The sequence below is a fragment of the Piliocolobus tephrosceles genome, chromosome 17 (genome assembly GCF_002776525.5).
Source record: "Piliocolobus tephrosceles isolate RC106 chromosome 17, ASM277652v3, whole genome shotgun sequence".
Lineage (NCBI taxonomy): Eukaryota > Metazoa > Chordata > Mammalia > Primates > Cercopithecidae > Piliocolobus > Piliocolobus tephrosceles.
Window position 1 is genome coordinate 38200554 of NC_045450.1, and position 24502 is coordinate 38225055.

General features: G+C 38.5%; 1 protein-coding gene and 1 long non-coding RNA gene across 7 annotated transcripts in view; one reads left to right on the forward strand and one right to left on the reverse strand.

Annotated features, from left to right (window-relative positions):
* Positions 1 to 24502, forward strand: part of RBL2 (RB transcriptional corepressor like 2) — a 122047-nt gene that overhangs the window by 60957 nt on the left and 36588 nt on the right. For all 6 annotated transcript variants that reach the window (XM_023209941.1, XM_023209938.1, XM_023209935.2 and 3 more), the window contains 8 exons: positions 2870 to 3000; positions 6828 to 7028; positions 11040 to 11104; positions 15680 to 15808; positions 17420 to 17580; positions 17674 to 17738; positions 18613 to 18799; positions 23720 to 23886. In XM_023209941.1, coding sequence (XP_023065709.1) covers positions 6850 to 7028; positions 11040 to 11104; positions 15680 to 15808; positions 17420 to 17580; positions 17674 to 17738; positions 18613 to 18799; positions 23720 to 23886 — 953 coding nt within the window. In that variant the 5' untranslated portion in view covers positions 2870 to 3000; positions 6828 to 6849. The remainder of the gene's footprint in view (positions 1 to 2869; positions 3001 to 6827; positions 7029 to 11039; positions 11105 to 15679; positions 15809 to 17419; positions 17581 to 17673; positions 17739 to 18612; positions 18800 to 23719; positions 23887 to 24502) is intronic.
* LOC116418503 lies at positions 575 to 6424 on the reverse strand. The gene is made up of 3 exons (XR_004228559.1): positions 6332 to 6424; positions 2101 to 2240; positions 575 to 983 (listed from the first exon to the last, which is right to left on the reverse strand). It is a non-coding gene; the product is annotated as an uncharacterized LOC116418503 (long non-coding RNA).

Below are 24502 nucleotides of genomic sequence, written 5' to 3' on the forward strand. Positions count from 1 at the left end.
AAGAGAAGGACTGGTTGACTTTTTTTTTTTTTTTTTTTTTTGCTTTTTTTTTCTTTGGTAAAGGGCCTTAAAGGCTTCTAAACAAGCTTTTATTTTACCCTCAGGATGATCCTATAAATTAGATAGAACAAACATCACCATTTAATTGAGGTATTTCAACTCATAGCGGTTAAGTTGTATGAAGTCCAGTGATACATGAGCAAATACCACATAAGAGCTGGTTAGTAAATTATTTTTGAAAACACATGTTTGATTATTCAATTCTTTTGATTACTGAGACTTTAGTTTCAGCTTCTTAGCCCAGTTTATTCAGTAAATGATTTACTCAGTAAAATATTCATCAAATATTTCTCGAGCACCTATTACTTGCTACACACTGTTCTCAGTGCTGGATATAGAGCATCAAACAAAGCCTAAAAATACTTGCCTTTGTGGGGCTTATAGTGAGGTACACTGTGAGATAATGTGGGATGTCCTTCTCATGGGAGTGTAAGGGGAAATAAAGCTCTTATGATATTTAATACAGAATACTGGTTATGGAAATTTAACTTGATTTATTGTATTTTCTGTGCATTTTTAACCTGTAACTCATTCTTACAGTCCTCAGCCAAAAAAATGCAGCCTCTGAGACTGTTTAGTAATTTTCCCACTGTGTTATAGCTACTGTATGGCAGAGCCAGAATTTGAAACCAGATCTATTTGACCTTATAAGATATGGCCATGAGATATTAATTTTGAGGATAACTATTTTTTAGTATTACAGAAGATTTCAACAAATATTTTTTAGGACCAAAGATAACCTAGGCAGAGTCTACTCTTTGCATAGATTGTTTAAAAGAGCTTCCCACTCCGTTTTGTCATCTAAGCACGGTAAAATTCTCACAAGACTAATTCTTTTCTTCTTTTTAGGAAAAATATAGTTGTAGACTTTCTTTTTTTGTTGTTGTTGTTCTCTCTCCACCATCCAAGTAGTTGTGAATTTTCTAGAGCCAAAATAGAACATTATAGATTATCTTTTAAACCCTTTATTGAAGCACAGGATAATACTGTGACTGACTTAACTTTATACTTTCTAAGAGATCTTGATAGAGTAGACAAATGCAGTAGTTATGCATCTAAATTTGCTTTTACATCATAAATCAAGAATATTATGAAACCATCTCCCAGAGACATACATAATACATAAATCTTGGCTGTTTTTTTTTCACAATAGAATATCTATGCTATTGATACATGTAAGTGTGTTTGTAAGACAGTCTATGTGTAAATGTGAAAAATGAAGAATTTCCAGTTTTTCTCATTTTCATTTAGACCAGTAATGAATACAGTGAAGCTAAAGGACATTTTCCATCCTTCCTCGCTTTTATAGGAAGAGGAAAGTTGTATCACTTCTTGAATAAAAAAGGATTGTGAAGATGATCTTTTAGAAACAGTGCCTTAAAAATTATTATTTTTGAATGATATCTAGTAGGAGATCCACAATAGTCTCATTTGGTTATAAAAATAAATTTTATGTATTCATGTATGTGTTTTGATTAGGTATAAAATTAGTGGCTGAATATCCATTCAAGCTTAATTTTGTATTTCTATCACTTTTCTAGATTTTGTGCAAGATTAAAAATATAAAAAATAGGCCGGGCGCGGGGGCTCACACCTGTAATCCCAGCACTTTGGGAGGCCGAGGTGGGCGGGTCATGAGGTTAGGAGATCGAGACCATCCTGGCTAACACATTGAAACCCAGTCTCTACTAAAAATACAAAAAATTAGCCGGGCATGGTGGTGGGTGCCTGTAGTCCCAGATACTCGGGAGACTGAGGCAGGAGAATGGTGTGAACCTGGGAGGCGTAGCTTGCAGTGAGCCGAGATGGCGCCACTGCACTGCAGCCTGGGCGACAGAGCAAGACTCCATCTCAAAAAAAATAAATTAAAAACAAAAACAAAAACAATAATTGTTTCCATTACTATCGCTATGTAACAAATTGCCTTAAGGCTTTGGGGCAGAAAACAATTTGTTTGGCTCACAGCTTCTGTGAGTAAGGAATTCAGGCCGGGGACAGTGTGGATGTCATGTTTCTGCATCAAAATGACTGGTATCTCACCTGGAAGACTTGAGCAACTAGGTACTGGCAGAACTAGAGCTCATTGGGCATCTCTGTATGTTTGTTCCATGTGGTCTCACCAGCATGGTGATCCAGGGTAGCTAAATTCTTGTTGGTTCAGGACTCCCAAGGCACATGTCCTAAGAGAGAGAACCAAGTGGAATCTATATTGCCTTGTATAATCTTTAGAATTACATAGTTTCACTTCCACCTCTGCTGTTGATAGAGACAGTTAATCAATGTGAGAGATGCAGACCCTTGCCCAGGTCCAAGGTGAGGGCACCCTCTCTACCTTTCAGTGGAATAATGTCAATGTCACATTATAAGAAGAGCATTTGGGACTGGGTACAGTGACTCAAACCTGTAATCCCAGCACTTTGGAAGGCCAAGGCGGATGGATCACTTGAGGCCAGGAGTTCAAGACCAGCTTGGGCAACATGGCAAAACCCGTCTCTACAAAAAATACAAAAATTAGCCAGGTGTGGTGGCGCGCACCTGTAATCCCAGCTACTTGGGAAGCTGAGGTAGGAAGATTGCTTGAACCTGGGAGGTGGAGGTTACAATGAGCCAAGATCGTGCCACTGCACTCAAGCCTGGGTGACTGAGCAAGACTCCATCTCAGAAAAAAAGCATATGATATAGGATCATCATTGAAAATAAGTTTCCCACAAAAATATAAACAACACTTTCAATTTAAATGTACTTTAAAAAAATTGAAATGTATATATGTAGCTTATTAACTAAAAATCAGTTTTCTCTTCTTTTACAGGGAAATGATCTTCATTGGTTAGCATGTGCCTTGTATGTGGCTTGCAGAAAATCTGTTCCAACTGTAAGCAAAGGGACAGTGGAAGGAAACTATGTATCTTTAACTAGAATCCTGAAATGTTCAGAGCAGAGGTAACTATGTTAGAGTTTGAGAAGTAGAGTATGGCTAATGTAAGCTCATAAATCATAGCGATAGTAAGAATTATGTCTGTTCATCATTTTCTGAGCATTTGTACCTGTGGACTGGTGAAATTAGATGCTAAAGCTAGCATCTAATGATTCTCCTTTATATCAAAGTTAGTATCCCTTATATTTTACTTCTTTGGTGAAAATATTTAAATTTCAATGTATTAGGCACTTGTATGGAAGAATTTATTTTTAAAGGTTAGGACATTGTGTAATATTGGGAGAAATGAAGGATATTGAGAAACTTTAGGAGATACTCTAAGTTGAAAAGGTAAATAAAACATTATTTGCTATTATACTTAGAAATATGTGCACAGGACTTGTGGTCTTAATATAAATAGAATGTGTAAGTATTTCTCAGTTTCCTGTTTGGAGGATAAATGACATGATTATAATCCATTTTAGAAAGAGTCAAATACGTTTAAAAGAAGAGGCAGAAATTGCTTTATCTGTTGTGTAGTTAAATTGATTACATTAATTTTTTGTGCCTTTTAGGTGAATTTTCTTACATGGCTTATTAAAGATAAGTGGAAAAATGATGTTTAGCATTTTGGGGGAAATTACGACTGTCAAAATGTATGGATTTAATGGTTAAAAAAAAATCACTAAATAAAAAAATTAACTGGGTGTGGTTGTGCATACCTGCAGGCCTAGCTACTTGGGAGGCTGAAATGGGAGGATCACTTGAGCCCTGAATGTTGGAGCAGTACTGCACTCCAGCTTGGGCAACAGAGCAAGACCTTGTCTCCAAAACAAAAAACAAAAAAGGTTACTGTTTAAATAATTAACAGGCTGGGTGCGGTGGCTCACGCCTGTAATCCCAGCACTTATGGAGGTCGAGGTGTGTGGATCACTTGAGGTCAGGAATTGGAGACCAGCCTGGCCAACGTGGTGAAACCCCGTCTCAACTAAAAAAAACGAAAATTAGCTGAGTGTGGTGGCGTGCGCTTGTAATCTTAGCTACTCAGGAAGCTGAGGCAGGAAAATCACTTGAGCCTGAGAGGCAGAGGGTGCAGTGAGCCGAGATCATTGCACCATCGTACTCCAGCCTGGGTGACAAGAGTGAGACTCCATCTCAAATAAAATAAAATAAAATAATTCACAATGTCATGTTTTAGCTGGCATTGTCAATTTTGGTAATCTTTTTTTAACCTTTAACTCCATCCTGAGTTACATCGGCCAAAGAATCAGTATCCAGAATTATATAAGGAACTACTAACAGGGTTAATAAAATGAATAAAGAAATGACTTCACAAAGGTTATAATTCATATAGCTAATAGACACAAGAAAAGATAATGTCACTAATAAAGACTTTCAAAGTAAAAATATAACATTTCTTTTTTTTGTTTTTTGAGGTGGAGTCTTGCTCTTTCACCCAGGCTGGAGTGCAGTGATCTCAGCTCACTGCAATCTCCGCCTCCCAGGTTCAAACGATTCTCCTGGCTTGGCCTCCCAAGTAGCTGGGATTACAGGCTCACGCCACCACACCTGGCTAATTTTTTGTATTTTTGGTAGAGAGGGGGTTTCACCGTGTTGGCCAGGCTGGTCTCCAACTCCCGACCTCAGGTGATCCACCCACCTTGGACTCCCAGAGTGCTGGGATTACAGGTGTGAGCCACTGTGCCTGGCCGACATTTTATTCTTATCATTGGGAAAATTTGAAGTCTGTTATGCCAAGTTTGGTCACTGTACAGGGAAACAGGAACTCTCTGTTTTTTATTTTTCAATTCCTTTTTTTTGAGATGGAGTCTCACTCTGCTGCCCAGGCTGGAGTGCAGTAGCTTGATCTCTACTTACTGCAACCTCTACTTCCCAGGTTCAAGTGATTCGCATGCTTCAGCCTCCCAGAGTAGCAGGGATAAAGGCACACGCCACTATACCTGACTAATTTTTGTATTTTTTGTTTTTTTGTTTTGTTTTGTTTTGTTTTGTTTTGAGGTGGAGTCTTGCTCTGTCGCCCGGACTGGAGTGCAGTGGCCAGATCTCAGCTCACCGCAAGCTCCGCCTCCCAGGTTTACGCCATTTTCCTGCCTCAGCCTCCCGAGTAGCTGAGACTACAGGCGCCCGCCACCTCTCCCAGCTAGTTTTTGTATTTTTAGTAGAGACGGGGTTTCACCGTTTAGCCAGGATGGTCTCGATCTCCTGACCTCGTGATCCGCCGTCTCGGCCTCCCAAAGTGCTGGGATTACAGGCTTGAGCCACCGCGCCCTGCCAATTTTTGTATTTTTTATGGAGACAGGGTTTCACTGTGTTGGCCAGGCTAGTCTCAAACTCCTGACCTCAAGTGATCCGCCTGCCTTGGTCTCCGGAAGTGCTGAGATTATAGGCGTGAGCCACCACGCTCAGCCAGGAACTCTATATTGCTGGTGTACATTGGTGAAAGTCAAAATTAGCATAACTACTTTACTAGGAAATTTGGTGGTATCTAGTAACATTGAAGGTGCACATTTTCTTACTCTACTTCTTGGAGTAGTCCCTAAAGAAACTCCTGCACACGTGTATAAGGATGTTTTCATTACAACACTTTTTGTTATCATGGAATATTAGAAACAACCTAAATTTAGGTTGGGGGATGAATGCAAAAAATCCTTGTATGTTCATATGAAAGAATGTTTTTAGCAATTAAAATGAATATATCTTACATATCAACATTAATGTCAGAAACGTTATTGAGAGTGAAAAAGCATGTTGCAGAATACCACTGAAGTATGATACCATTTATATAAAATGAAAAAACACGTAATAAGTAATAAGATATTGCTTATTGTTTACGCATACATGTGTATGTGTAGTAAGTGTGAAAACATAGGAAGGATTAAGACCAACTTTGGAATGGTGTTTATCTTTGGGGAAGAAGGGTAGGGATAGGATTAGGGAGGAGTATAAAATGGGAATTTTGATTTTTTTTTTCCTTTTTTTTTTTGAGACAGAGTCTTGCACTGTCGCCGGGCTGGAGTGCAGTGGCGCCATCTCTGCTCACTGCAACCTCCGCCTCCCAGGTTTAAGTGATTTTCCTGCCTCAGCCTCCCGTGTAGCTGGGATTACAGGTTCCCACCACCACGCCCAGCTGATTTTTTGTATTTTTAGTAGAGACAGGGTTTTACCATGTTGACCAGGCTGGTTTCGAACTCCTGACCTTGTGAGTCGCCCACTTTGGCCTCCCAAAGTGCTGGGATTACAGGTGTGAGCCACTGTGCCTAGTCTTGGCTGTTTCTATAGTGTTGCTAGTTTTAAAAAAAATCTGAAGTGGCGGGGAGTTGGGGAGGTGGCTCATACCTGTAATCACAGTGTTCTGGGAAGCCAAAGTCGGAGGATCACTCAAGCCCAGGAGTCTGCAATGAGCTGTGATCTTGCCACTGAACTCCAACATGGGTGACAGAGCGAAACCCTATCTCTTAAAAGAAAAAAAAAAAAAAAGAACTGAAGCAAAAATGACAAAATTTATTCAATATGTTAACATTTAAAAAATCTGGCAGTGAACCAATGTGAATGTTAGTTAGGTTACTCTTGTTAATTTTGGTTTGTATTTTCAAATATTTCATAGTTAACAAATACTTTAGGTAACCTAAACAAAATTAATTCGGAGGATCAGAGGAATATACCAATCTGTAAGAAATTAAGCTAGTCAGAGACAACAGTTATGATTTTATTTCACTGTCTAAAAGTAATATAATTTAATGAGATAATATTGATTTACTTTTGAATACTTACTTTTGTATACTTTACCTTTATGTTAATTATGAAATATCTTATTTTTTGTCTTTAATACCAGCTTAATCGAATTTTTTAATAAGATGAAGAAGTGGGAAGATATGGCAAATCTACCCCCACATTTCAGAGAACGTACTGAGAGATTAGAAAGAAACTTCACTGTTTCTGCTGTAATTTTTAAGAAATATGAACCCATTTTTCAGGACATCTTTAAATACCCTCAAGAAGAGCAACCTCGTCAGCAGCGAGGACGGAAACAGCGGTAGGTTTTCATGTTGGTTCATCGGGAATACACATTAGTCTGTGCTGCAGCGTTAATATTTTGCTAGTTTTTCTAGTTTTAAAAAAGAAAGGAGATTTAAAAAATCTTTTTCCACAATAGTTTTATTTTAATGATGCTTTTTTTGTTTTTCATTGTGGGTTAGCCATGAAGAGTTTGGCTTTTTTCATGTTGCTAAATGTATACGGGTGTTTGTTTCTATAAACTTTCATTTTTGTTATTTTATTTTATTTTATTATTATTTTTCCCTCAGTGATCCTTGTTCTGAAACCTTCCTTTTTCATTTAAGCAACAAAAAATGCAAACTGTACAAGTCAGACTTCAGGGATTTTCACCCTTTAGCTGCCTTGGAGATGTATCTGTATCTAGATATATATATTTTTTATTGCACAGGGGCCGTGCTAATCAATGTATTGTACCAATTTTAGTATATGTGCTGCCGAAGGGAGCACTGCCCTAGATATAGATCACTATATTAACCACTATATTTTCTACTAGTGACTGTATAGACTATTTTATGTCAAACTGAGTAATAAATAATCCCCTTGAAATGACTTCTCTAGTATTTTGATGTCTCTAATGAATAGAGAGACTGGATTGGGAAAAGACAGGAGAACTGAAACTATTATGAATTTGTGCTTTCTGATCACTTCTACAAAGTCTATAGGCATGCTCTGACTCAGTGTTTTCTACCTTTCCTCATAGATAAAGGCAGTTATGGGATACACATTTTCCTTCTTTATCATTGAAAATTTTTTCATAAAGTAGAAATGAAAATTCTAACAATTAGAAAAGTGTTGACAAGAAAAGTAAAGGGAAAGGAGTTAAAGTTATTTGGCTAGAATAGATAATGTTTGCTTCTCTTAAAATGTAAAAGTTTTCCCAGACTGTGAAGGATGTTTACAGTAAGTGTAACCTTTTAAAAATAAAATGGGGGAATGACGAAGCAGGAGGAAAAAAATTTTTAAAAACTAAAACTATTTACATTTTAATATAGATGGCACCACTGATACAGAAGCATCTCGTCTAGCTCACTTACAGTTTTGGGGAATTGACTGTTTAAAATTAAGTATTCTGAGCCAGGTGGGGTGGCTCACACCTGTAATCCGGGCACTTTAGGAGGCTGAGGCGGGCAAATCACCTGAGGTCAGGAATTCAAGACCAGCCTGGCCAACATGGCAAAACTCCAGCTCTACTGAAAATACAAAAATTAGCTCCGCGTGGTGGTGCACACCTATAATCCTAGCTACTCGGGAGGCTGAGTCAGAAGAATCCCTTGAACCGAGAGGCAGAAATTGCAGTGAGCCAAGATTGTACCATTGCACTCCAGCCTGGGCGACAAGAATGAAACTCCATCTCATAAATAAATAAATAAATAAAAGGAGATATTCTGGCTGAGTGCCTGTAATCCCAGCACTTTGGGAGGCCAAGGCAGGTGGATCACTTGAGGTCGGGAGTTGGAGACCAGCCTGGCCAACATGGCGAAACCCCATCTCTACTAAAAATATAAAAATTAGCAGGGTGTGGTAGTGGGTGCCTATAAACCCAGCTACTTGGGAGGGTGAGGTGGAAGAATCACTTGAACCTCGGAGGTGGAGGTTGCAGTGAGCCGTGATCACGCCACTGCACTCCAGCCTGGGCGATGGAGCAAGACTCCGTTTTATTAATAAATAAATAAATAAAATGACATATTCTCCTAGCACTTTGGGAGGCCAAGGCAGGTGGATTGCTTGAGGTCAGGAGCTCAAGACTAGCTTGGCCAACGTGGCAAAACCCCATCTCCACTAAAAATAACAAAAACTAGGCGGGTATGGTGGCATGTGCCTGTTGTCCCAGCTACTTGAGAGGCTGAGGCAGGTGAATTGCTTGAACCCAGGAGGCGGAGATTGCAGTGCGCTGCGATCGCCCCACTGCACTCCAGCCTGGGTCGTGAGACTTCGTCACTAAATAAATAAATAAATAATGAAGTATTCTAAAGTTTGGATAGAAGTTTTGTGTTGAGTCTGAGTGAGGCCAGTGTGATCATTTATAGGAAGATGTCTTCTTTTTTTGGAGTATCAGGAAAATAATTTCAGATTGCACTTGTTTCGATATTTCTTAGGATGTGTATACTACCTAATTCTAATTAAGATAATTTTAAAAGGCCGTGTGCAGTGGCTCACACCTGATCCCAGCACTTTGGGAGGCTGAAGCAGACGGATCACTTGAGCCCAGGAGTTTGAGACTAGCCTGGGCAACATGGCAAAACTTCATCTCCACAAAAAATACAAAAATTAGCTTGGAATAGTGACTCACACCCGTGGTCCCAGTTACTGGGGAGGCTGAGGTGGGAGGATCACTTGAGCTTGGGAGGTTGAGGCTGCAGTGAGCTGTGATCATACCACTGTACTCCAGTTTGGGTGACAGAGCAAGACCTTGTCTCAAAAAAAAAAAGTAAATCACTTTATTAGAGATTTTACATTTTTATCACTTTGTATACTTTCTATTAGCCCTTTCTGCTACCTGTAGTCATGATGTATAGCACTTACTGAGCATTTGTTTTGGGGCAGGGACTCTTAAGACTTCAATATGTATTACTTCAGTTAATCCCTCTGACAACCTTGTGATGCTCATACTGTTATTACAGATAGAGAAAATAAGCCGCTGAGAGGTTAAGTAATTTGGCCAGAGTCGCACAACTAAATGTGGAGCTTTTATTGAAACTGACTGCAGAACCCATGTGCTTTACTGTGACTGTATCCTGCATCTTTCACACACTATTTGAAAATTTGTCACTATTTGTTTAGCACATATCCACAGGAAATACGGTTAGGTATTACCTAGGACACAGGCATTTTTAAAACACCAAACCCCACAGTCTCTGTCTTCTGAGAGCTTACAGTACAGTCAGCGAGATGAGGCAGGTATGAAGATTCCAGTGCATGCAATGCAGTGTGTTATAAAAGTCCCATGACTACAAGAGGGAATAGAAATATAAAAAGACACAAAAGCAATAAAACAAGAGAAAATGTGGGAGGTTAGTCAAGTTTTTTTTTTTTCCCCTGGAATTCTCAAGTTGTACAGCCAGAATTAAGAGTAGCTTAAGTGTTAAGCTAAAAAAAAAAATGGAATTTTATTTTGGTAGGCAACCAAATTAGAAATAGTTTATCACACGCCTATGGTAGAGAGGCTGCTTTTAAAAGCAGAACACTGACATTTAATCCTTGCCATGGACTGGTGAATTAAGTACAGTATTGTACCCAAATAGAATAATCTTTTGACAGATGAAATGACTAAGTCCAGGTGAGCATGTGTACCCTAGCTAATGGTAATGCTGAACTAAATCTAATCTAATCTCCACGGAATTTCGTTCCTCTCGGCACCTTGTTAGAATAAGGCTGTTGGGATGTGGAAACCACAGATTTCTTGTCTAAAAGTTGTCAGAGGTTTTGGTAGAAAAGCCAAGCTTAAAGCAGGTCTGAAACTTTAGCAGACAACTTGGCAATATACAACAGGTACTCTTAATGGATGGAAGTATAAGGAATTATAGGAAGCTCATAATTTACATTAAAAAGGCCTTTTGTGATTTGATACAGTCTGGAATATCTTTAGGGAGGGAGGGAGGGATACAGGTCATTAGCTATGATAAAGGAGAAAAAAATGAGGACGTATCTGACTGCATATAGTGGTCTTAAAGCAGCATAGCATTGCTATGTCATCAAAAGAACTATTTTTATTCATTTTATTTTCCACCTTACCTATCTTGCCCTCAAAAAACTTTAAAAAATTCTTTAAGAATTTTCTTTTCTTTGAAATGGGCTCTTTCCCTGGATCCCAGCTATTTCCTACCAGTATTTTGTTGAGGCAGAACGTCCATGTTTTCCATGTGAAGCTGAATGTGGTCTCTCTCTCCTTTAACTGTGGGTTTTATTTGACACCTAATTTATAGTCATTTGGGATGTTTTTTTTCTGATTCTTCTGTTGTCTCATGACTTTTTTTTTCTTCCCCCAAAGGCGACAGCCCTGTACTGTGTCTGAAATTTTCCATTTTTGTTGGGTGCTTTTTATATATGCAAAAGGTAAGAAAATAGTAATATTTGTTTAGATATTAATACGTCTGTTTACGTTTTCAGGTATTAATTTTGTCAGCTTCTAACATGTATCAGGAAAAGGTTTTCACTGAAAATTTTCTCAAGGGTTTTAATCCTAGATTCTTTTTTAAGTATTGCCTTTTTATCAAATAATCTATTGGATTTCTTTACAATATCCAAATCTTCTCTTATTAAATGGAAAGTCCTTTAATTTTGTTGTATACAGCATCTTTACTACCCAAAGCGACTCTTTCAAATTATGAGCTGAAAGCACATTATTCTGTATATGCTTGTATTGTGAACTCTATTTTTCATGAGACATATCTTATTTACTTGAGTGCAGTTACTGATCTACCTCAGGACAGTTCAGAATTTTTTTTTTCTTTTTGTATCTTTTTCAGATAAGTATACTTAGTCAAATACTTTTATACACTACTTATTTTCTTTCCTTTTTTCTCATTTTCTCATCTCATTTGACCTACGCAAGGTCTGCATTCAGTGAAATACACGTCTCTATTATTTTTTGTCCTTTTTGTATTTATTTATTTATTTGTTTATTTTGAGATGGAGTCTCACTCTGTCTCCCACGGTGAATTGCAGTGGCACAATCTCAGCTCAAGTAATTCTGCCTCAGCCTCCCGAATAGCTGTGATTACAGGTGCCCACCACCATGCCCAGCTAATTTTTGTGTTTTCAGTAGAGATGGGGTTTCGCCATGTTGGCCAGGCTGGTCTCGAACTCCTGATCTCAGGTGATCTGCCCACCTTGGCCTCCCAAAGTGCTGGGATTATAGGCGTGAGCCATGGCACCCGGTTCCTTTTTATATTTCTGTGTAGAAATAATTCTTAGTAATCTAAAGTAGATAGGAAAGTGCAGTTATATTATTACATAGGTTTCTTCTGTATACTATGTGGAATGCCTTTGCCATTAAGATAGCTCAATAAAATGCAAAGTTAACAAAGAATCATAGAGCTGGAAGGAGTTTCATAAATATAAGAGAGATTCTCATTATTAGATTAACTATCTTAACTTAATTTTTTTTTTTGAGACGGAGTCTCACTCTGTCGCCCAGGCTGGAGTGCAGTGGTGCGATCTTGGCTCACTGCAACCTCTGCTGCCCGGGTTCAAGCAATCTCCTGCCTCATCCTCCCGAGTAGCTGGGATTACAGGTGCCTACCACCGTGCCTGGCTAATTTTTTGTAGTTTTTTGTAGAGACGGGGTTTCACCATCTTGGCCAGGCTGGTCTTGAACTCCTGACCTCATGATCCACCTGCCTCGGCCTCCCAAAGTGCTGGGCTTACAGGTGTGAGCCATCGCACCTGGCCTAGCTTAACTTATTTACTTTATTTTTTATTTTTATTCTTATTTTTGAGACAGGGTCTTGCTTTGTTGCCCAGGCTGGGGTGCAATGATATGATCTCTGCTCACTGCAACCTCTGCCTCTTATGTTCAAGTGATTCTTGTGTCTCAGCCTCTTGAGTAGCTGCGATTGCAGGCATGCACCACTATACCCAGCTAATTTTTGTATTTTTAGTAGTGTTGGGGTTTTACCATGTTGGCCAGGGTGGTCTTGAACTCCTGACCTCAAGTGATCCGCCACCTCGGCCTCCCAAAGTGTTGGGATTACAGGTATGAGCCACTGTGCTCAGCCAGCTTAGTTACTTTAAAGATGAGGCAGCTGAGCCCAGAAACTAGCTGCTGGCAACAAAGCTAAGATTTGAACTCAGATCTCCTGGTTCCTGGTTCTTAGTTTCATACTGGCTGTGAAGGCCTCTGGGAAGAATGTGTGATATTGTTGGTCTCCAGGTTTGATTTATCTTAATTACAACTGGTCCCTCTCTAGCTAGTTAGGGTGAGAGCTGCCATCCTTCCTTCCCTAAGCTGCATGCTTGATTCAAGAGAAAAATCTTCTGTTATACATGACACTGGCATGTTTCTTTAGTGATGACAAAGGCAACATGATCAGTGGCATGAAATAAAGGTTTTGGAGTATATAAACCATTTTTACAGTGGCTACAAATTTTAGAATGTGTGACTGCTATTATATATGATGGTAATCTTTTCATATGATTGTATTGGGCAGGTATGTCTGACTTCTAGGATTTTTATCTGTTTTGTTTATCTCTTATGGCATATGTGTACTTAGAAGTAAATATATTTGGTACTGTATATAATATGTACAATACAATAAAAAATAATTTCATTGTCCTTATTTTGTTCTCACTGGACCCGTTGAGGTGGTTTTTTCTCTGTAATTAGCTCAGTGTTTGAATTTTATCTCATTAATTCAGTTTATAGTAATTCCACCTTAAGAACCTTTGTGGGTTGGGCACTGTGGCATATGCCTGGAATCCTAGCTACTTGGGAGGCTGAGGTGGGAGAATTGCTTCAACCTGGGAGGCGGAGGCTGCAGTGAGCTGAGATTGCGCCTCCAGTCTAGGCGACAGAGCGAGACCCTGTCTCAAAAAACAAAGAATCTTTGTCCTCTCACAATCCACCGCTGATCTTTTATAATGCATGGTGATCTTTTCTAACAGTCATTTAATTGCTTTAATTCAGTTCTTACTTATTTTGGGGAAAGGGTTACTCTTTTGTAGCCACCTTTCTAATGACAAGCCAACTCCGGAGATGAAACATTTCTATTTACTTGTTATCTTTGTTGATTAAAAGATAAAATATCTCACACAAAGTCAGATTTATTTGTAAGGTCAGGATTTGAAATATAAAATACGAGTTGTTGAGAGAGTCCTAGAATTTAAATTAAATTAGATTCTGGTCTCTAGGGGCATTTCAGCTTTTTATTAGACGTTACAGTGCTGCTATTTTTTTTTGCCTTCTATGCCAAGTGCACACCAGTAACAAGTTTAGGCTTGTTGGTGTGATGGGCTTTGTAGCTTGAAATCGGTAGGTGCTACTTACTTCCTTTTTTTTTTAACATGAGAAACCAAGTATATTTTAATAGTAAACCTCTTTATAGAAGAACCAAGCAAGTTGGTTTGGCTATATCAATGCACAGTTTAATGTGTTGATTATCATTTGCCTCTTTGGCAACAGAAGAATTTTTTTTCTCTTTAATTCATTTAAGTTGATTTGTTGAATGTTTCCATCTATGCAAAAAAAGAATTGTTTTGTATGTGCTGAGGTAAGTGGTAACTTTCTTTGGAGGAACAGAGAGAAAGGGAAACCTGAAACAAAGCTGCGGGTGTGTGTATGTGTACATATACACCTGGGTAGGCATTAAGTGTGAAAACGCTAAGGTTTGGAAATAATTCTTCATATGCATGTTAGCTATTTAAATTGAATTTGATGATACAAGAATGTAAAATCACCATGAAGCATATACGTGCAGTGTTTAACCAAAAAAGGGATGGGCTTGAAGTTGTAAAATAACTAGAAATCTTAATTTCTGGGAAATTAAGATAATAATAAAATGGCTTAACTACATGTAAAAATGCGTTCAGTGTTAGCGTTCAACCAGCACTGCAGAAATGACATGTTTCTGTCAGTTTAGGTTTTTGATTTCTTATTTCCTTGTTACCAAGCATCGGCAAATTATTCTTGGGATTATTAACTCTGGAATTGAAAGATATTTAATGGTACTCCTGTTGCATTAATTTGTCTGAGATTATATAGAAAAGTATTAAAAATGTTACTGTTGGAGTCTGATCAAAAGTTCTGGTCTTTTAAAAATATGTATATGAGAAATGGCATGAACCTGGGAGGCAGAGCTTGCAGTGAGCTGAGATCGTGCCACTGCACTCTAGCCTGGGCGACAGCGAGACTCTGCCTCAAAAAAAAATGTATATGAGAATAATTATATGAATGATTTTTTTGGCTATCTCCTAAGTATTTCTAATAATTTTCATGACAGAAAAATGTCTTCATGCAAAACAGTTTCTTACAGTTTGAGATAATTTATGAATTTTTAGTGTTCAGAATTTTCAAAGACCAATGATAAAGTTTTAGTCAGCTACTAGGTATTTAATAAACACTTAATGAATGAATGGCATTTTTAGTAAAGTTATAGTTTTCACTAAGCTGTTAGACATTTATTAAAGGCCAGGCATGGTGGTTTACACCTATAATCCTAGCACTTTGGGAGGCCACGGCAGGAGGATCACTTGGGTCCAGGAGTTTGAGACCAGCCTGGGCAACATAGCAAGACTCCATCTCTAAAAAAAGTTTTTAAATTAGCCATGTGTGGTGGTGTGTGCCTGTAATTTCAGCTGCCCAGGAGGCTGAGACAGGAAGATCCCTTGAGCCCAAGATGTTGAGGGTGCAGTGAGCCATGATCATACCACTGCACTCCAGCCTGGGTGACCCACCAAGACTCTGTCTCTTAAAAAAAAAAAAAAATACATATATATATATATATATATATATATATTTATTAAGATATAAGAATAATATCTCAAAATTTAAATTTGCCATAACACTTATTGTAATGAGTCAATTTTGTACAATGTTTTGTAATGTCATAATAATATTAAAGGAATAAATTGTTTTTAAAATGTTACAAAGTCAATGCTAATTTAACTGTATAAGTGCTTATAATCCTTCAGGTAATTTCCCCATGATAAGTGATGATTTGGTCAATTCTTATCACCTGCTGCTGTGTGCTTTGGACTTAGTTTATGGAAATGCACTTCAGTGTTCTAATCGTAAAGAACTTGTGAACCCTAATTTTAAAGGTAGGTTTGCAAATCAAAGATTTCTGGACCATCTGCATTTCTGTGTTATGTTTACCCTTGGAGTTGTACAGGTTTCCTATCATCAGTATTTTGAAAAGCTCCTGTCATTGCAGTTATCCACGGTACTTATAACTAAGAGTCAAGCTTCCTGTAAAAATATTTTTGGAAAAACATTTGCAGATAGCACGAAGTTTAAAGTCTTAAATGACAACTTTAGAAATTTCTGAAATATATACTCAACAAGGAGAAGGCATTTAGAAACTCAGAGTTGCAAAGATGACATTAAAGCCAATAGTGTTTTTCTACATTGGCAAACTTTGTGCCTGACACATCGTAGGAGATCAAAAAGAATTTGCTGAAAGAATCTTATCTCAAATTTTGGTACGGAAGAATAGTTATGGTTCTAAAATAAATAAAATGAACTTTCATTTTTTAAACTAACATATATGGAAATGATGATTTTGGCATTGCATTTAATAGAACTTAGGTATATAATTTCTATGAATGATAAGTAGTTAGCCCAAATTATGATTTTCAAAGCAAATATTAAAAAGTGTGTATAGAGTTAAAATAAATATTGCTGCTGCTCTTGGAGTAATATTGTAATAGGATTCTGGGTGATTCTCAGTTTTGAGGTGGTTTCAGTTAAAATTTCAGCTTGTCTATCAAGGTAGATTTTTAAAATTAGTGGAGTTAGTTACTTCAGTTGCTCTGGTATGGTAAATTTAATGTTCCTCATATTCTTTTCTGTTCTTTCTTGCATTTCTGTCCTAATTCCCTTTTATATTCCCTTTCACTTTTACCTTTTTTTTTTTTTTTTTTTTTTTTTTAATTAAAAAGAATTTGTTTTTGAGACAGGGTCTCACTCTTGTCACCCAGGATGGGGTGCAGTGGTGCAATCACAATTCACTGCAGCCTCAACCTCCTGGGCTCCGATGATCCTCTCATCTCAGCCTCCCAGGTGGCTGGGACTACAGACATACACCACCACACCCAGCTAATTTTTTGTATTTTTTTAGTAGAGATGGGGTTTCGCCATGTTTCCTGGGCTGGTCTCAAACTCCTGGACTCAAGTAATGCACCCACCTTGGCCTCCCAAAGTGGATTATAGGAATGCCCGACCTTTACCTCTTTTATTTTCATTTGATTTTTTTTTCTTTTGTGCTGAGTCTAGGGCAAGAATAAACTGTAAATTAGTGTGAAATACATCTAATACATTCAAATTAAAGTGTATAATCTCTGAACAGTGTAATTTTTTTTAAAGTGGTGTTTTTTTGTTTAAAAGTAGACTTACTTGCAAAGTTATATTTTATTTTTGTGGTTTTTAAATCTTAGTCTCCTAAAATTTAATATCCTAAAATTTAAGTTTTAAGTTTCCCTTAACCGTCTCTACATAGATAATTGAATAACTGAAATCTTTCGAGTAATGATACACTTTACTTCTATTTGCCATTTTTTGACAAATTCTCAGGGTTAAAATAGACGCATATATACTGTTTCCTATACATTCATATGCTAAGTGGTATACTGATTATAAATAAAATGTTAAGTTTATTACAAATTGGCTTATTGTATGCTGATATCTCTGTTTTTTGATTCTGTACACCATAGGCCTGTCTGAAGATTTTCATGCTAAGGATTCTAAACCTTCCTCTGACCCCCCTTGTATCATTGAGAAACTGTGTTCCTTACATGATGGCCTAGTTTTGGAAGCAAAGGGGATAAAGGAACATTTCTGGAAACCCTATATTAGGAAACTTTATGAAAAAAAGGTTTGTTAAGTAGCAAAGAAATAACGTGAAAATGTTTTCTGGAGAAAAACTTGATTTACCATGACGACTTAAGGATCTCTTCTTTTATCATAGCTCCTTAAGGGAAAAGAAGAAAATCTTACTGGGTTTCTAGAACCTGGAAACTTTGGAGAGAGTTTGTGAGTACTTCTGTATAAAATGTTTTAATATTTTAAATTGTATACTTAGGAACTTCAGAGGTTAGTGTTTTTATTGTTTGTACTCTGGAAACTGAGAATATGTTTTGTGAGAGAATACAAGGAAGCAAAAATTCTGTCACCTAATATAAGCACACTTTTTAAATGTGTTCAAAATTGTATGGCTGTTCTTTGAAGTTTCATTAAGCTTCTGGGTTATAAATTTTGAAATAAATTCTTTTGGAACTGTATGGGTGAAAATTGATGATGTGTAAGTGTGGAAGTCTCCAGGGGTGGCTAGAATAGCTAGACGGATAGTTAAGCTTCTCACCAGAAGCTGCACCTACCAGCAGCTGAAACACTGTCAGCAAAATACTTGTACTGTGAGATGGATGAGCATGGGGATAGCAAGATTACTTGTGATACTATCCAGTTTTTGTTTTGTTTTTTAAGATGGAGTCTCACTGTGTCACCCAGGCTAGAATGCAGTGATACGATCTCGGCTCACTGCAACCTCCACCTCCTGGGTTCAAGCAATTCTTCTGCCTCAACCTCATGAGTAGCTGTGAATGCAGGCGCGTGCCACCATGCCCAGCTAATTTTTATATTTTTAGTAGATACAGGGTCTCACCATACTGGCCAGGCTGGATTCGAACTCCTGACCTCATGATCCACCTGCCTCGGCCTCCAAAAATGCTGGGATTACAGGTGTGAGCTACTGCGCCCAGCTATACTATCCAGTTTTTATAACACAAGTTACCCTACCAAAGTTTAACTTTCAAAAAATTATTAGAACTTTTAGTAAATAAAAAAATAATTAATTGAAATGGCAGTTCTGTGAGAGAGTACATTTTGTCTGTATTTGTTTTTCCTATAGTAAAGCCATCAATAAGGCCTATGAGGAGTATGTTTTATCTGTTGGGAATTTAGATGAGCGGATATTTCTTGGAGAGGATGCTGAAGAGGAAATTGGGACTCTCTCAAGGTGTCTGAACACTGGTTCAGGAACAGAGACTGCTGAAAGGGTGCAGATGAAAAACATCTTACAGCAGCATTTTGACAAGGTGAGTTTAGCCACACCAGAAGAGTAGAAATACAGGAGGAGTTAAGCCAGGGGTTCTTTTTTAGTTTGGTAATTTCATGTTTGTGTTTTACTTGCCTACAGTATGAAGGAGAAAATTCTTATCATACTTCTCTTAATTGAAAAAGGTATCTCTATGATATTTGATTTGTTAATATCAACTTTCATTCATTTTACTGAGGTCTGAGAAAAAGAGAAATTAATATAAATTTAAACAAATGTGTCATGCTGATAATTGTTGGTTTTAAAAAGATGGGCCAGTAATATATACTCTTATATGTAGTGAACACAGTAATATATAGTCTTATATGTACTACTTTTAGGCATTTAGAAAGTGATAATTGACCTGCTTGGGGCCTTCATTTAAGAGACTGGAGAAACTGAGGATCTACAGTCTTTAAGGAAATTATTTTAAACTGAATTTCAGGACCACGTGGTATTTTTTCAAACAGACACTTAGGGTGATGCAGTCCATGAGTTTCCCTTTTGCTATGTGGTGGTAACAAAACACTAAAGTTCTGTCAAGTGCCCCCAGAGACACTGGATAATCCAAGAGCCAATTCACCTGGAAGTGAGCTGCTTCAGACTTGAGACTGGTCTGCTTATTCGTTCAACAAATATTCCTAAAGCATTTTATATGTCAGGTTGTGTCCTGGACACTGGAGATACAGCAGTGAACAAAATAGCCACGAGAACCCTGTTCTAAAGAAGCTTATATTCCAGTGTGGGGAGGTGGACAGGAGATAAACAAGTAAATACATGGTATGTTGGGTGATGACAGATGAAGAAAATAAAATAGAGTAGTAATACAAAATATTGAGGGGAGGTGAGAATGGGATGGGTGGTCTGTTGTAGGTAAGGTGGTTGGTAAGGGTGTCACACACCAGAAGTAAGCAAGGAAACAAGCCATATGAATAGCTGGGGAAATGTATTCGAAGCTGAGAGCATAACAAATGCAAAGCTGTGCGATTGGAACAGGAGTAGCTTTTTGGAGGAACAGTGAGAATGACAGTGTGGTAGGAATACAGTGAGGGGAAAAAGTGGTGAGAAGTGAGGGGAGGCCAGGTGTGGTGGCTCATGCTTGTAATCCTAGCACATTGGGAGACTGAGGCAGAGGACTGCTTGAGCCCAGGAGTTCAAGACAAGTCTGGGCAACAAAGCGAGACCCTGTCTCTACACAAAATATTAATACAAAAAATTAGCTGGCCATGGTTGTATCCACCTGTGGGCTCAGCTACTTGCGAGGCTGAGTCAGGAGGATCCCTTGAGCCCAGGAATTGCAGGCTGCAGTAAGCTGTTATCGCATCACTGCACTCCAGCCTGGGTGACAGAGCAAGAGCCTGTCTTTCAAAAAAAAAGAAAAAACGAGAAGAAAAAGAAGTACAAGGAAGAGGGAAGAACAAGAGAGCCAGACACACCATGTAAGCTTTGGAAGCCATCGTAAGAACTTTTGCTTCTGCTGTGATTGAGATGAAAGCCATTAAGAAGGTGTTATTAAGAAGAGTGACTGATTTACATTTTTAAAGGTCTTGTGGGAAAGTGGGGTTCTAGACAAGGGTGGAAGTAGGGAGTTAAGCTATTGGAGTGATTCTGGCAATAGTTTGTGGTGGCTTGCTTCAGAGAATGGTTTGTATCTGGGCCATATTTTGGAGATAGCACCAACAGGATTTACTGATGGTTTGGATCTAGGGTTTGAGAAAAAGAGAACAGTGATGTCTTCAGTTGGGTGAATGGTATAAAAGCTAAAATCCTGACAGGTGCCTGTGAGGTCGTAAGTTATCTGGCCCAGGCTCTCTCTGAATTCATCTACTACTATCCTCCCTCCTCACCCACTAATGCCACATTAACCTCCTTTTTTGTTCTTCAGATATGCCAAGCATGCCTGCAACACAAAGCCTTTGCCTTTGCAATTCCCTCTGCCTAAAACGTATTACTTCAAGATATTCATGTGGCTTCCTTCTCACTTCATTCTGGTTTCTGATAACCTGACTGCTATGTCAATAATAACCACAACATCCTCCCCAACTTCCTTTCCCCTCGACTCTGCTTGTTAGTGTTTCTCTTCGTATTTATCACTGTCTGACAGTAAGTAGGGAGGTAGGTAGAAATAATTATTTATTGCCTGTCTCCTTGCATTAGAATATAAGCTTCACGAAGGCTGTGACCAATGTTGTATGCAGCGCTTGGCACATAGTAGACATTCCGGGAACATTTACTACTGAAATTTATTAAGAGGGAAGAGCAAGTCTGGGGGAAGGGGAGTTAAGGGTTAGGGTTATTAGCATGTTAAATTTGAGGTGTCTTTTAAGCATCCTAGTAGAGAAGTTGAATAGACAGTTGTGGAATAGAAGACCGGAGTTCACAGTTCACAGTAGAGGTTAGGGGTTGTGTATATATGTCCTAGGGTCATCAGGATACAGATGGCTTTTTTTTTTTTTTTGAGACAGAGTCTCACTCTGTCACCCAGGCTGGAGTGCAATGGTATAATCTCAGCTTACTGTGACCTCTGCCACCAGGTTCAAGCGATTCTCCTGCCCCAGCCTCCTGAGTAGCTGGGATTACAGGCGCCTGCCACCACGCCCAGCTAATTTTTTGTATTTTTAGTAGAAACGGCATTTCACCATGTTGGTCAGGCTGGTCTTGAACTCCTGACCTCATGATTTGCCTGCCTCGGCCTCCCAAAGTGCTGGGATTACAGGCATAAGCCACCGCGCCCAACTGTAGATGGCTTTTAAAGCTCTAAAATGAGGAGAGATTACTTAGAGGTATGAAATAAGAGAGAATAAAAGAGGACTAAGGGCAAAGCTCAGAGTCACTCCAAATTTTGTAAGTCTTTATTTGGAGAAGGAACATCCAAATGTTTTTAAGATACCGACTTAATATTTGCACTCAAGTTAAAGAAAGATTCCTCTTGATCAGAATGAACAGGAAGCTCTAAGCTAAGCACAGTGCTACCAAGAAACACCATGTTGACCTTAAGGACTCTGGCAGGAAGCTGTTTGTGGTTGTCACACCTAGTTTCCTCTGTGAAACTATTGCTGCCTGTGGGTGATGTGGTTATATGCTGCTGGCTGCTGTTGATTCTCCTGTTCATGTGCGAGGTGTTTTTCCCTCCCAGTGTAGGCTTTGGTTCATGCACAGTGAAGTAGGTAGCTACAAGAAACCTTGTAAGGCAGGGAGCAGCCTTTTGAATGCAATTAATCTACCCAGATCATTTTATTGATTTAATTATAGAATGAATTTCTTTGAAACAAAGTGGAAGTCTTAGTTGTATTGCACTTTAAGACAGAGAAAACATGTAGGTTTGTTTCTATATATAGTAAATTTCTGTGCTTTTCTGTATCTTAGGAAACTTGAATAGTTGGCTCTGTTGCCAGGTGAAAATTTTGCTAGGTTTTTTAAAAAATTAGAATAAGTACATTTAATACACAGGGAAATTTGGTTTATCTTGAATATTAAAAGACACTGTTAAGTTATCTTAACCTTTCAGAGTTTATTTGAAAAATCAGAAAGATGTTTTACTAGCTCCTTTGACACCAAGTCACGTCTTTTCCATATTTATTGTCAAGAATGTTGACTTTAACTTGTTTCTCTGAAGACCTGTCTACTTTAATGGGAAAAACTGTGATAGATTCTGGTAACCAAAGGTAGAGGAGGGCTAGGAAGACCAATGAAGGCTGTTCTGCATCAAGTTGCCTTTTTAGGGAATGTTCATTTTATTCTCTCTCTGAAGCAAATTTGAATATTTGGATAGTGGGTGTATTAGTTCATTTTAACGCTGCTGATAAAAACATACCTGAAACTGGGAACAAAAAGAGGTTTAATTGGACTTACAGTTCCACGTGGCTGGGGAGTCCTCAGAATCATGGTGCGAGGCGAGAGGCACTTCTTAACATGGCGGTGGCAAGAGAAAAATGAGGAAGAAGCAAAAGCGGAAACCCCTCATAAGCCCATCAGATCTCGTGAGATGTATTCACTATCACAAGAATAGAACGGGAAAGACTGGCCTCCATGATTCATTTACCTCCCACTGGGTGCCTCACACAACATGTGGGAATTCTGGGAAATACAATTCAAGTTGAGGTTTTGATGCAGACATAGCCAAACCATATCAGTAGGCTTTTCTTAAATGGATTTTTTTCAACCAAATTTAATTCACAATTTTCTTTTATCTTTGAGTGTGTGCAAAAATAGCAGTAGATGGGAATTGTGATATTCTGTTTCTCAGAGCTGAGAATAATCTTAGTTTTTTCAGGTGAGCAGAATGCTTATCTTTGCCTCTGAGCATAAATTTTACAAGAGGGAATGTAGGGAGCTATACCTTATTTTAGAGTTTTAACTTTTTTGAGATGGAGTTTTGCTCTGTCGCCCAAGCTGGAATGCAGTGGCGTGATCTCAGCTCACTGCAAGCTCCACCTCCCTGGGTTCACGCCATTTTCCTGCCTCAGCCTCCCGAGTAGCTGGGACTACAGGCGCCCGCCACCTCGCCCAGCTAGTTTTTTGTATTTTTTTAGTAGAGACGGGGTTTCACCGGGTTAGCCAGGATGGTCTGCATCTCCTGACCTTGTGATCCGCCCATCTTGGCCTCCCAAAGTGCTGGGATTACAGGCTTGAGCCACCGCGCCCGGCCTAGAGTTTTAACTTTTAGGAGACAAACTTTTAGTTAGCTAAAATACAAATTATTCTTTCACGCCTTCATCTTCACATGGATATTGGCAGCTCTTAATGCTGTTACGTTTAAATTCCAAGAATGGTGACATTTGAGTCAGTCACATGTATTGATATTGTAAAGATAAAGTTTTACTCTCTTGAAGTCCCATTTGTGAAGTGAATTAAAGTCTTTCTGGCCTAAAATAATGTTCTTTAAAAAATTTTTATTCTATGTAACTGTTTTTTTCTTTAGTCCAAAGCACTTAGAATCTCCACACCGCTAACTGGTGTTAGGTACATTAAGGAGAACAGCCCTTGTGTGACCCCAGTTTCCACAGCTACGCATAGCTTGAGTCGTCTTCACACCATGCTGACAGGCCTCAGGAATGCACCAAGTGAGAAATTGGAACAGATTCTCAGGTTAGTTTGAGCCCTGTCTGCTTTCTAAGATTTGGTTATTGACCATTTTCCAGTTTCCTATTTTTTCATTATTAATGCCTTAATTCACCCATGAATAATTTTGTATCAATTGTATACTGAGTCCTGTTGTGAGTCTGTAGAGGACCTAGCAATAAGATGTATAAGTGGAAGATCTTCTTTCCTCAGATTTTTTTTTAATATAATACAAGACACAGTAACTGATAACACCAGACACTGTAGAATAAAGCACAGAACTGTCTTTGCCAACTGTTCTTTCAAGATTTCAGGGAGTGGTGGGTGGGGGCAGAGGGAAGCTCAGTGAAGATGGGAATTGTCAAAGGCCTTTGTGAAGAGGGTTGAACCTGAGGTAAGTTCTGAAGGGTGACTCAGATTTGAAAAGATTAATGGAGTTCCACATGTTCATAAAGCAGACAAAAACCACTGTAACTTTTGTAAACTCTATAAAACATCCTTATCCTGGAAAGGAAGTTCACTGCATTTAGTTTCTTTGATTTCCCTGAGACTGGTAGGAATATCACTGAGTTTTAGTTAAAAGCCGAGTAGGCTGAATCTCATCCTCTTACGCATAACCTTTGGCAAGCTGATTTGAAAAGTT